Source organism: Ambystoma mexicanum, chromosome 3p (genome assembly GCF_040938575.1).
Source record: "Ambystoma mexicanum isolate Mex_15411 chromosome 3p, UKY_AmexF1_1, whole genome shotgun sequence".
Classification (NCBI taxonomy): domain Eukaryota; kingdom Metazoa; phylum Chordata; class Amphibia; order Caudata; family Ambystomatidae; genus Ambystoma; species Ambystoma mexicanum.
In genome coordinates, this window is record NC_090925.1 from 537,249,247 (window position 1) to 537,263,275 (window position 14,029).

Here is a 14,029-nt window from a genome sequence, read left to right on the forward strand (position 1 = left end):
TCTTCCTCACGAGGAAGTATCTTGAGTATCCTCCGGAGCCCCGAAGCCTCTTCGGGACAAACTCGATGGCACCTTTCCTGAGCCTCGCCCGTACTTCCAACAGCAGTTGCGGGACGTGATTTTCGTTCCTGGCCACGGGAGGAATGCGGGGGCACCTCTTCTGGAACTCGAGGGCGTGCCCCAGGGCCAGGGCGCCCATACCCAACGGTCGGTGGAGATGGACTCCGACACGCCGACGAACTTCGTCAGCCGGCCTCCCACCGGGGTGCTTTGGCGGGGGCCCGACCCGACGGATGGTTCAATCCTGCTTGAAGGCCGCTTTGCCTCCTTGACCACCTTGGCGACGACGGCGGGATCCACCAGACTTGTCGCGTCCCCTGTAGGCCTCCTGCGACGAAGACCTTGCCGCTTTACGGTGAGTAGAGGAGCTGCTGCCGGCTCCCTTGGAGGCACCCTGTCTGCCTCCGGAGCTCCGAAAGGACGGCCGTCGCTGTTGGAGCACCCCCAGTGCACGGGCCGTCTCCGTGTCCGTCTTGATCGCCTGAAGGGATTCATCAACCGCCTTGCCAAAAAGGTTGTTCCCATCGAAGGGCATGTCCAAAACCTTGGTCTGAACGTCCTGGCGGAAAGCCGTCGCCCTGAGCCATCCTTGTCGTCTCAGGCAAACGCTGTTGCCCAACTGACGGAAACCGGTGTCGGCGATTTCCGTAGCCACCGTAATGGCGTGGTCCGAGGCAATCTCACCTTCCTGCAAGATTTCCAGGGCCTCTGCCCTCTTGGCATCTGGAAGGAAGTCCAACAGAGGGGGGATCTTAAACCACAACTCCCTGTCGTAGCGGGCTACAATGGCCAGGGCGTTGGCCGCCTTGATGGTCGTCGCTGCAGATGAGATGACCCGTCGTCCCATCGCATCCAGTTTCCTACCCTCGCCGTCCGGAGGGGAGGTTGAAGTCGAGGCCGATGCCCCCCGCTTTCTTCTTGGCCGCCGCCGAGACGACCGAGTCCGGGGTAGGTTGCGCTCTAAGGCACAAGGGGGCAGCGTCGGGGACCCGGTACTTTTTCTCGTACCGGTCCCTCTTCGCAGGAGCCATGGCAGGGTTCTTGAGGAGGGCGAGCCCCTCATCCCAGATGTCATCAAGAAGCGGTACGGCGAGGACTGTCTTCCTTTTAGCCTCGCGCCGCTGGCAAAGGAACCCCTCCTTCGTCTTTTCCTCGGGGCAGAGCTAGAGGAAAAGACGAGGGCTCATCTACAAGAATGTCCTTATTTCTTTCTTTGGTTGAACATTAACAGAAATGACCTTGAATCCCAGGAAAGGGGGTTTACCCAGGGCACTAGAAGGTTATTAAGAAACTGTGAATGTTATTTGTTTTAAGTTGTATTGCCATACATTTTCTTTGTGTACTTGTTGCTTAATGTGAGGGTAAAATATCCTATGCCAGAGTATCTTCCCTTAGCTTTGGTTAGGCAGCGAAATCCTCAGCAGACTAGGGATAGGGAGGCGTTTTACTACATTTATTTTGATAATAAAATGGCATGTGTTCATAAGTCATCAAACAGTTGTCGACCTCGCATTACTGACCCCTCATACTAGTTTCACACTGTAATGCTGCCTTTAAAAGCCCCACTACAATTTTGCCACACTGTGACTTTGGTCTTAGGTATCCCAATGTGGTTTTGCTCTAATGTGACCTTGCTCCTGGGTGGCCTTGCAATGATATTTCTTGTGAAGTGAATCCACTGTAGTTTTTCTCTACTGTGATTTTGGCTCCTGGGTATCAACTGTGGGTTAACTCCTAGGTGCCCTGTTGTAATTCTGCCCCAATGTAATGTTCTTGCTGCAAATCATTTTGTACCACTATGATCTTTCTCCTAGGATCTTGGGACAAGGTCAGTTTCCTGACTTTGTCAGGGCAGGATACAGATCCTTCTGATACAGGTGGCAGAGACCCCTTTGGGAAGGACACCATGTCCAAAAGGGGGGTGGTTGTAACAAAGATGGCCCCTATTCTTTTCCCCTCCCCATGGATCAACTTGTGCATCACCCCATGCTTGAGACACAGAATGCTGGATAAGTGTTCTCTTCTCCTTGCCCATATCCCAGCAAGAAGAGGTCATGTTGGCGGCAGTAAGGCCGCACTGAAAGGACTGAACACCAGCATCCCGGCAGAGAATAAAATGTAAGTGGCGTGCACAACTAGCCGAGCACAGGAGTGCAAGCACCCAGAGCACCTACGCAGCGTCCCTGCACGCCACAGATTGCACGCTAACTATAGCCCAGTGGGAAGCAACGCAGGTCATCTAGACTGCCAGGAAACCCACAAGCCCAAAAAAGGACTTACTTTGGGAGTGGTTGGGATGCCCCCATCCCTCCCTTTCACGAACAGGGACACTGAACAGCCTCCATTGCTGAGCAGCAGCAGCACCATTCTGAGCATAAGAGAAGAGGCCATCTAAAGCTTTGCATGTCTGTAACTCTCCCTTGGTGGGGAAGACAGGACGAGATTAGTTAGGTAGAGAGAACCAATCCAGAGAAGGGGAGGACCATAACATGAGGGACAGGAAAATTACAGTTGTGGGTTGTTTGGGTGAGGTGGTGGTGAATTGACCAGCAGGAGGAAGGAGGGCAAGAAGGTGTGTGGAGGTGTCTTTTTTCAGCAGGTGCGGAATCAGATAGTGAGTGCAAAGGGTAATGTGGTATATCTGTGCGTGACAGTGTGGCAAGCATGGTAAGGTAATTTGCTCTAAGGAGTAAATGTGAAGTGGATGTAACTGAGTGAAAGGAATGCAACTGAGTAGAGTGGAGGGTGGATGGTGAATTACTAGTTTGGAGAATGAAGTTCTGGTGCAGGAAAGGGATTTGGTGTGTGAAGGGAAGTTGTAGTGTCAAGAAGAGAGTTGCAGTGCACACAGATGAGTTGGTGGTGCAAAGAGGGGAGTTGGTATTGCAAAGAGGGGAGTTGTATTGTGGAGGAGGGGAGTTGTACTGTGGAGGAGGGGGTTGTAGTGCAGAGGAGGGGGGTTGTAGTGCTGAGGAGGGGGGTTGTAGTGCTGAGGAGGGGGGTTGTAGTGCAAAAGAGGGGAGCTGTAGTGCAAAAGAGGGGAGCTGTAGTGCAAAAGAGGGGAGCTGAGTGTAGGCAGGGGAGCTGTAAGACAGGCAGGGGAGTTGTAGTAGGGTGTCAGTGTGAAGGAGGGAGTTGTAGTAGAGAAGAGAGTAGGAGTGAAGAGAACATCAGAAGTAAGGCTAAAGAGTGGAGAAGCATAGAAGGAGTGAGTGACATCAGAGGGACAACAGAGGGAGTCAGAGCAGGGTAAGTGAAGGCATGTGGAGTTGGTAACAGCAGAGTAGAGAGAGAAGTGAAAAGCAGAGGTAGAGAGAAGGGAGAAAGGAGTACGTTGGCGTGATAGAAAATAGACTATATTGGTCCGAGCGTCTGGAAGGCATGACCCAATACCATAATAGGCCACTAACCACTGTTAGTGTATGGACAACTAAGAAGTTCCAGAGGGAGACCAGATAGATAAGTCACTAGCCCTTTAGGTACGTCCACTGCAGAATAAGAGGCCAATCTTCACTAGCTCCTAACCTGGGGGTAAGTGACGCCTGGGTTAGGGCAGAGGTGATTTTGGAGATGAGTGAGAGGGACGATCATATGGCCCATTACAAAAATAAAAACCCTTGAATCGTCTTTGGGACTTGGAGCGTTCTTTCGCTATCCGTGATATTCCCCCAATGTAGTTTGTCAATTGTGGTTTGGTCCTCGGTGTCTCTGCTGTGTTTTTTGCTTTGTGGTGATTTCATGCTACTGCTGACTTGGTACCCACTGATGTTTGCTCTAATGTCCTCCCAGTCTTTGTCAGCTGTGATTTAGGACCAGACACTGCATGGTGTCCAACACCAGGCATACCTGCCTAAAATAGGGTGCCTCAGGAATTCCCTTCTTACTCTGGGGTGCACCACTAACAGGTCATTGGCCTGGCCAGCCACACCAGATGGATGCTCCAAATGTCCACAAATGTCTGCACTGGACCTAATCTACTCAAATTCTAAGTTCAAACACACATAAGAATGTCAACTAAGCCACCCACAAATGTAACAGAACATTCCAGCAACAGACTTCAGACATCTCTCCAACTATGCCTCTGCACCAACATTCTTTATTAGAGTCCTTACCAACACCTCTTTGCCACAGGCATACAATGTTCTTATCTGGATACAAATACCTCAAGTGCTCTTAAGACAGAACAACTTAGAAACAGACCCACAAAATATAACTTGGGTACTTGCAAACTGCACACATCAATGCAATAGAAAAACTTTCTTCCATTTATCCTCTCTTCCCACTAAACAAACCCATCCCACTCCCTTTGCAGATCAGCGAGAGAGCCAAGACACAATGCAAATGGCAGACAATTCCAGTATAAAAACCAATAACATAACAGTAGTAAACGTTAATTGTACTATTGAATACAAATTATACAAATAAAGATTGTTAACTGAAAGGGTTAGAAAATACTTACTATGCACCAGATGACAAAGGAAATTTCAAATTTATGTGGAAAGCTAAAAATGGACAGACCAAGAAATGCAAACACGCATGTTTCTGAAAGAGAAAGGGATGGCTGTTACATATAATACTGGTAAACATGAATTTAATGAACTATTTGGCTTTTAAATCTGAGGCCTGAAAAGCTATGAACAGTTTTTGCAACGCTTAACATATCACAATTTAGCCACAACATTTGCATGTATTGTTAAACATCTCATTTTTTTATAGGATTAAAATCATTGCTCTTTTTGTCATGTGTCATTTGTAGAGAACTGATCCATAATTTGTTTGGTCTCTTCGCTGTCACAGAGTGTGCCTAGTGGGTACACAGATCATGACAAGTTGTTGAGGTATAAAAGGTGTTTTATTGAATAACTGGTTTGGGTAGGAGTTCATGGTTGAAGAGCTGTAAGTGAAAAGGTGTCAGAGTGAACAACTGTGATAGTTCCCCCTTCATCCTCATTCAGAGAAAGAGAAGTCAATCATCAGGGAAAAATCCTCAAACGAGAAAATAAAATGATAAAATACCAGAAGTGTCCAAACCAACAATAAAAGTGATCAAAGTCTTCCAAGTTGTTGGTTTGGGCTTTCACTGGCACTAATCCACAGTCTGGTACTTTGCTGTTGTCTTTGGGTTGTGGATTCCTGAGGTTCTTGAACGCTCTTCTCTGTGCTCCGGTACAGCTGTTCTGGCCCCAACTTTCTAGATTTGGCAGCCGTTTAATGGTCTCTCCCACAAGTTCAAGGTACAGTTGGATCTTTTTCCATACAACTAAACTCTGTGGATTTAGGAGCAGGCTTTGGGTCCCTGATCTCACCACACCATCTCCCTGCCCTAGGTTCTAATCCGTAGGACACTTTCCTCCTGCAGAAGTGCAGCTCCTTGACCCTTTGTGAGATCGCTCCATCTGATACCTCCTCTCAATTCTGAAGTCTGCCCTAGACCGACTTGGTCTGCCAGAACCACACTGCGCCTAATATTTACAGGGGCCACCTGTGCTCCACCCACCTTGTAAAACTGAGTGGTTTTGTTTTCCCCTCTAGCTCTCCTCTGTCTTCCTACCCATCCAGTATGAACTCTACCCTCCTTCAACATCCTCAACTATTTCTTCTCAGATGACACTTCCCCTCCAAGCTCCTCAACTTGCTCTTTCTCCAACCTCCAAATCTCTCCTTCCGGTGGTACCTTTTTCCCTCTTGCAGTGGCTGCTGGTTTATTTATTTTAATTGTCACAAATATACCAGAGCGACCAAGCATAGCGAGCCAGAAAAAAACCATTTGGGCTTAGAGGGGGTTCTTACCCCAAGAATCTTTTTTTAATGGTGCTTTATACAGCCTACTTTCTGTCAAAGGGTAGATCATGAAAAATAGATGCAAGTTACCAACAGCGCACAAGAGCATTTCCCAATGCATTTTCATGATGCCTTTGCCCACATATATGCTAGCATAAAAACATTTTCTTGCTCGCTCTGCCCATACGTATCCATGCTATCTGCACAAATATATGTCGGTATTATCATATAATAACATACTCATGTTTGAATTGGGCAGGAACGATACTATGAGAAAAGACTGTCCAAACTGGCTCTGCCAATATATGCCAGTATCCCCACATACGAACATACTCATGCTGGCTTTGTCATTACAAATGCCATCTGTGAGAAACCTGAGAGTATCCTCACTCCTGTTCCCCCTGGATCCTCGTCTCAGGTGGCCAGGGAAAGGCCATTGCTTTTGAATCCTGACCCTGGGGATGGAGTAGTGAGGGAGTATCTCCAGGGAGGAGGTCCTTGAGGATTGGGAGTAGGGTGCCCACGGGCGAGACATTGTATCCCCCTGTCCATATACAAGACCATTTAAAAAAAAATGTCTTTATTGTTTTCTTTTAACAACAACAAAACACATAACATACAAACAACTTTAACATAAATGGCTTATTGGCACTTCGTACGAATCTTGCCGTTCCATTGTAGTTTCATAGTTTCCCCAGCGACCTTATCAGTTCAGTCCGGACCTCCCGTGGGGTAGAGCACCAGGTCTGGTACGCATAACGTTCTATTCTTGGGCTTCGTGCTTGGCCTTACTATTTCACCTATGGATCCTCTGTTTCTGAGGGATCTTCAGAGTTTCCTTCCTCCGGGTGGCCAAAGAGGTCTTGTATTAGTGTGTTCCATGCAGTCAACTTGTGCGCGGTTTCACCTTCCCGTCTTATCACTGCTCTTGTCCAGACCACTGTCTCTGCCTGCGTCCACTTCTGAAGGTCTGACCACCATGCCTCCACACGTGGGCCCTCCTTTGACTTCCATGTCATTGCTATCCTTCTCATGACCAATATACCTATCAAAACGTTCATCTTCGCCAGATGCGATTCATGCTTACCCCTCTCGAGAAGAGGCCCAGTAGGTACTTTTCGGGATGTTCCGCCTGGATTTGAAGTCCGCTTCCCGCTATCTTGAGCCTAATCCCATCCCAGAACTCTTGTATCACTGGGCAGGACCAGAACATGTGTACCATGTCCGCTTCTTCCGACGAGCAGCGGGGGCACCCCCTCTGGGCTCCTGTCTGGACTTTATTCATCTTCTTGGATGTGAGATACGCTCTGTGCGTTACATATAGCTGCGCCTGCCTAAATCTTGCATTTCTGGATACCTTTTTTGGGTATCGTAGGGCCCTAGTCCATTCTTGATCGCTGAGGGGCCTCCCCAACTCCTCCTCCCAACATTGCCTCGTGTGTTGTTCCTGTGGGTTTTTGGCCTTCAGTAGCTGTTCATACAACCTGGAGGTTGTGTGTGTTCCTTCTGCAATGTCATACCATACGTCTAATGCCGTTTCCTCATCCTGGTCTTCCCAATCTGGCCATCTTCTCGTGATGTTTCTCAGCATGCCGTTATATAGGATGAATTGACCCATATGTATTTCATATTCATCTACCATTTTGTGGAAGTCCGCCCACCTTCCCTCCCTTCTCAGGTCTCCGATTTGTGCTACTCCTTAAGCCTCCCAGTGTGCTCGATATGTTGCTAGTGTATTTGTGTTCCCTCCCAGGAGACCCGCTAGAGGGATTTGCGTTGACTGCGGATCCTTTACCCCTTGGAGTTTCCACACTCTTTTCCATAAGTCCACTGCAATGTTGAGCATGTTCGGCAGGGATCTGAGCCGGGGTCTGTCGAGCCATAGTATTTCCCTTAGGTAATATTGTTTCAGTGCAGGTTGGAAGATGCGAGTGTCTATTGTTTAATCTTCCCCCAGCCATTTTACTGCAAATTGCAGCTGCACCGCTTAATAGTACTTCTCGAAGTCCGGTAGTCTGATACCCCTAGCGCAATCCTATTTCTCCCTCCCCCCCATAGGAATGAACGCGTTATTGTATTTAGTTTAGTGAAAAAGGCCCTGGGTATGCTGTATGGGATGTTCGTGAGGAAGTATAATAGGCGGGGCAGCACCACCATTTTCAGGAGGGCTGCTCTTCCCATCATTCCCAGTGGGAGTGTCCCCCAGAAAGTCATTGACCGCTGTGTTCTTTCTAGAGCGCCATGCGTGTTGGATACATGCGGTATCATGATGTATCTATATATCCAAATATTTGAAAGTGCGGGGTGCCCATGTCAGACCCAGGTCCGGCAGACAATGTGTGGGGACGCATTTCAGACCTGCCAAGGGGAAGAGGAGGGACTTCTCTTTATTAATCGCTATGCCCGAAAGCCTAGTGTACGCCCCGATCGCTTCTAGGAGGCAGGGTAGGTTAGTGGTTGGCTCGCTTACGAATAGGAGCATATCATCTGTGTATAGCGAGATTTGGTGGAGTACCCCATCTATGTCCAGTCCGGTGTCTCTATATTCTGCTCTAAGGAATACCGCAAATGGCTCTAGAGCCAGAATATATAACATTGGCGATAGCGGGCACCCCTGCTTGGTTCCCCTATGTATCTTCCACTCCTTGGAAATGAATCGCCCAGTTTTCACCCTTGCTCTGGGTTCCTGGTATAGTAACCTGATCCATCGGAGTTACCCCTCCCCGATACCCAAGTGGGCGAGTACATCCATCAGCCATTCCCAGCGCACAGAGTCGAAAGCTTTGACAGCGTCCAAAGACACTATTACGCTCTCGTCCTGCAGTCGATTTGTCTCATCTATCACGTGGTGAAGTCTGCGGAGGTTCCAGGACGTGTTCCTTCCCGGAACGTAGCCCGTCTGGTCCGGGTGGATCAGCATGGGTATTAACCTGTTTTAAGCAGTTGGCTAGGACTGCCGTTAGTATTTTAGCGTCCTGATTAATAAGGGATATTGGCCTTTAGGAGGTGCATTTCCTAGGGGGCTTCCCTGGTTTGAGAATCGGGACAATTATTGATTCCGACAGGCTTGTCGGGAGACGCATGGTCTCGTATGCGTCTTGGAATGTCTCTAGCAGTTTCGGGGCAATGGCGCTCTTGTACGTCTTGTAGAACTCTCCCGGAAGCCCATCCGGGCCCGGGGTTTTGCCGGTGAGAAGTTCTGCGATCACCATATCTATTTCTTCCACCACGAGGCGTGCATCCAGTAGCTGAGCCTGTTCTTCCTTTAGCCTCGGCAACCCTATTTCTACCAGTGCATCTGTTATGTCCTCCGGGTCTATTTCCGGATTCGGGGCGTACAGTTGCTCATAGAAACACGCAAACATTGCGTTAATGTGCCCTTGGTCCCTGATCTCTGTCCCGGTGTGGTCTTCTAACACCGTTATGGGATCCTTTTTATTCTCCTGTCTGGTAAGCCAGGCCAGGAGCCTGCTAGGTTTATCCCCTTCCGCGTGTAACCGCTGTAGGTACCTCCCATAGTTTAGCCTCCCTAGTTTTTCCCAGAGCAACATACATTTAGTCTGCAGCTCTATCAGCTCTCCAGGTTCCTCCCCCTCTAGCCCACTCATTGTTCTTTCAATTCGATCACCCTCTCAAGTTCATTCAACTCCCTCATGGCCGCTCCCGTCAATCCTCCTGTTTTGCCTATTGCCGCTCCCCTTATTACCACCTTGAATGCGTCCCATAATACGGCGCCACTCTCAACACTGCCCTTGTTTTGCTCAAAATAATCATCGATCACCTCCTGGAGGTGTTCCTCAAACTCATCCTCTCTCAGGGCCTCTGCTCGAAGTCGCCACGTTGGGATAGGGGCTTTCCCATTGGTGTGTGCCCATGTCGCCACTATTGGGGCATGATCAGAGAGTGTGCGTGCTTTAATGGTGATTCCGGTGATATCTTGTAGTGATTCCCTGCCCGCGAATATGTAGTCTATACGTGTGAATGTTCCATGTGGTGCGCAGTAGTGTGTATAACCCCTCCCCTCCCCATGTACCTGCCTCCATACGTCCGATAGCTGTAGCTGCTCCAGGATCTTATGCAGTTCTTTGGCTGGGGGCGCCGGCTTCTTGTATTTATTATCAGATCTGTCGAGGAGGGGATTCAAGGTGCAGTTGAAGTCTCCGGCCCAGATGAACGTAGCCTCCCTATATTGCGCCAACTTGGGCGCTAGCTTTTTGAAGAAGTCTGTTGCATCAGTATTCGGTGCATAGGTGTTGACCAGGCATACCTCCTTCTTTTCTAGCATGCCATGCACCAATACCAGCCGTCCCTCTGTGTCGATCTCCTGCTTGAGTAGCTGGAACGGGACCCCCGGGGCAATCCATATTAGTACACCTAGTGCGTAATTTGAATATGTGGAGCTGTATATCTGCCCTCCCCATTTTTTGTCCACCTTGGCCTGCCTGTCTCTTGTGAGGTGTGTCTCCTGTAACATCGCTATCTTGATTTTCATCCGGTTTAGCCAGGCATAAACCCTAAGTCTCTTGACATACGCATTGAGGCCTCTCACATTCCAGGTGGCTATCGTCAGTTCATCTGGTCCCATGATCTTCTTTGTTTGCCTGGCTTCATTATCCCACTGCCATGTCCTTGCACCCTGCCCTTCAGTCTCTTCGTGCCCATCTCCCTCAGTGTCCTGGCCCTGGATCTATGCCTCTTGATGCAGCCACTGCTGCTGTCACATGGTTCCTGTCCCATGTTACTCCGTTCGCTTATTGTCTGTATTATTTCAGTGTCCTTTACAACAGTCCTTCCGTAGTTTGCCTTGTTCTGCCCATTCACTCCATTCAACGTCCTTAACTTCAACAAAAACTGGAAAACTAACGCCCAGCCACCCTCCACCTGCTCGGGCTCCGCCGCTTCTCTCGTCATGCTCCTGTGAGGGGGGCAGACTCTCCGCAGCGTGATGCCTTAAAACTGACATCCAAACTAGTAGTTCATTCTTCCCGGGGGCGCTGCTTCTCAGCCAATACAGCTAAAGTGGGGCCGATTTCTCCTCCATGCTTACTACTAGCTTCTTCTAACTTACATAATGCTTATTTTCTTTGTTCCAGGTTGCCTTTGTTACTCCTCATCGGGGTCTATTTCCAGGATTGCTAGCGTTTCTCTGCCTCAGCTGAGGGATGCCTTGTGAGTCCATCCAACTGTGGGCCTCTTCGGTAGAGTCGAAAAAACATGTTTTGCCTTGGTGTATAAACTTGAGTTTAGCAGGGAACAGGAGCATGTATCTCACCCCCGCCGTCCTAAGGCGTTCTTTTGTTGGGCCGAACTGTGCCCGTTGCCTCTGTACCATGGCCGTATAGTCTGGATACATTGTGATCTTGGAAGAGTTCTTGATGATTCCCCCCCTCCTTGAGAACGCTAGTATTTTCTCCCTGTCTTTGTAGTTCATGATCCTAGCAATCATCTCTCTCGGGGGGGGGCACCCGGCTGGGGTCTTCCGGTCAGGGCTCTGTGTGCCCTTTCTACCACAAAGCCCTGGGATAGTACACCTACTCCGACCTCCTGGAGGAGCATGTTTTCAATGTACTCAGTTGGGTCTTTGCCCTCCTCACCTTCCGGGATTCCAATTATGCGGATGTTGTTCCTCCGCGCTCTCCCCTATGCGTCTTCCGCTCTCCTTTCCAGAAACGTAATTCTTTGTAGTACCTCCGACATCTGTGTCTGCGTTACAGCAACCCCTGCCGTATTTTGCTGCACCTGCTGTTCCGTCGCCGTCACCCTCTCTGTTAGGTTTCTCCCGTCCTTGCGGAGAAGGCCCACATCCACCATTACTGTATCCAGTTTATTTTCTAGAGAGACTTTTAGGGCCCCAATTGCTGTGTCCATTTTGTTTTCGAGCGATGCTTTCATGGGGGCGATTGCCTCCAGTATCGTGCCTTCGTTAGCGGCTTCCGCTGGGAGTGAGGTGTCATCCGCGGCTGCTGCCTTGTCCGCTGACGGCAACAGTTTGTATCCGGACGCCTTCGTAAAAGTCTCCATGCTTACTTGCTTGGTTTTCCCTTCTGCTTTCTTGTTCGGCATCGCGGGGGAACCGTCCTCTGCCTGTGTCGCAGTACCAGTCTTGGTTGTGCCCCACGTGCCGTAGCCCCTGCTTCTTCCATCACCCTGCTCCTCGGTGTTTACGGGTCTCTCCTTGTAATAGGATTATTACACTCTTCCGGCAGGTATATACGTTAGGCCCTCGTTGCTCTCGGCGCTCTTGCCGTCGGACGTCTCCTGTCGGGCGTTGCTTCGGGCTCAGGCCTTTCCCGTGCCTGCTGCGTATGACGCCTCACCGTGTCAGGGGCCTCCCCGCTTCCGCATCCCACTTCCACCGGTCGCACCGATCTCCACGTCGCGGGGTTGACTCAGGCTCGGATCTGCCCCACACTGGTATCTGCGTTATGCGCGGGATGTGTCCCTCTCACCGATCATATAGATCGTGTAGATACACTGGCTCATTCTGTATTACGCGGCCGGGGTCCTCCTACAGCTAGCGCGTCTGCCATTTTGATTTCGCAGGACGATTCCCCTCCGGCGGTCTATCTTCTTTTCCACCGCCCGGTTTCCTCCGGGGGCTTTGCCGGGTGGGCAGCAGGTGTTCCGGTCTCTGTGGAGAGACTTTGGCGGTCTTCTGGAACCAATTTATGCTAGTTTTTATCGGATTTCGTCAGGATCGCTCCAGAGCTCCTCAGCAGCACGTCTCACTACATCAGCCGCTAAGCCACGCCCCCCATGCAAGACCAACCTTAGCCTTCCACAGCCTTTAACGGCTATTGTAGAACCTCTGTCCTCATTCACCCTAATTCAACCTTTGCTAGTACTGGGACGAGGAAGAGGCGACTAAGAGTAATGAACACTAAAGCCTTCCTGTTAGGGAGAATTCTCAAGAATGTGCTAATTTCCCTTACCGTTTGAGACCCCCAGCAACTTTGCTGGATTTCTAGGATTTAAATTTTTACCTGGAAAGAGTGTGAGCCTTTTTTCCCACTCTTTCATGCATTTTGATGTGGGTTTTACTTTCGTGTTCTTTGGATATGGAGTTTTAAAACAACTCCATAGGCATCATCTTTTTCTTATGTGTCACACAGCACCTTCGGTGCAGTGGCACAGGGGTGTCTTTCAGACTCCCCAAGGTTTAAATATCTTCTCTGGGACTGACTACCGTCTCCTAGAGCATGTGAAGTTAAATTGACTTTGCTAGTCCTTTAAAATTCATAGACCCAGCACACACTATCTTCCTATAGTTACCCTTTCCTCTTGAAATGGCTGGTGTCAGTGGTTTTAGAACAGACTACCACGATTTTTCCCGGCCGCGAACACTGTTAGCTAAAAATCGGGTCAGCCATGTTTTTCAATATAGCGCCCAAGACCTATCTGTAAAAACAGACTCCAGTCAACCTTTTTCGCCGTTTCTTTTAGGAAAGATCCTTCTTGTGTTTAACTCTGCGTGACAAACCAGGTTTGTTCCCTTTGTTTGTTAGCCTTTAGCGGGCTTCTGTGCTGAAGCCCTCCTCTGGCACCTGAGTGTCTGGGGTGGACAGGATGTGAGGGAGGTGCCCGAAACCCCCTGTGCTTAGTCTCCTTTGAGACCTGAATGCACTCTGGCGTGATTGGCTGGCTGACTTTCCGGCATGGACAGCCACCCTGCTGGGTCAGTGACAGCTAGACTGGAATGAATGGGAGAAAACTGTTTAAAAGCAGGTCTCTGGAACTTGGAAAGCAGAGTCGATCACTGGAACGAAAGAACCGAAGACCAGCTGAAGGAAGATGACTGCTGCAACCCCTGGTCCACCGGTGAAGCCCTGGTGCAGGTCCAAGTTGCTTGAAACTCCCTCGACAGAGAAGCCCTTCAAGGACGACTTCTTCCTGTAAGTGATTTCAATCCGGCACACACCCAAGTCAAGCCCGGCATGTAGTGCACAATTTGAACCCTTATTTATTTTTGTCTATAAGTTCAATATTCTAAACGATACACCACTCATATCACACCCTTCTCCGGGAACCCCCCAGTCACAGGAATCAGGCTAGTTTACAAAGGTAAATATTTATTTAGGTATTTAAAATTTAATCACAGTATATTTTAATGGATAAACAACAATCACCAATGGGGTGATAGAACACTGAATAGTATCTTTAATACACCAGGAATAAGTAATGAGCAAAA

General features: G+C 49.2%; 1 protein-coding gene across 1 annotated transcript in view; it reads right to left on the bottom strand.

Annotated features, from left to right (window-relative positions):
• SLC9A8 (solute carrier family 9 member A8) overlaps positions 1–14,029 on the bottom strand; it is a 1,353,696-nt gene that overhangs the window by 380,641 nt on the left and 959,026 nt on the right. The window contains exon 13 of the mRNA XM_069651262.1: positions 4,520–4,602. Coding sequence (XP_069507363.1) covers positions 4,520–4,602 — 83 coding nt within the window. The remainder of the gene's footprint in view (positions 1–4,519; positions 4,603–14,029) is intronic.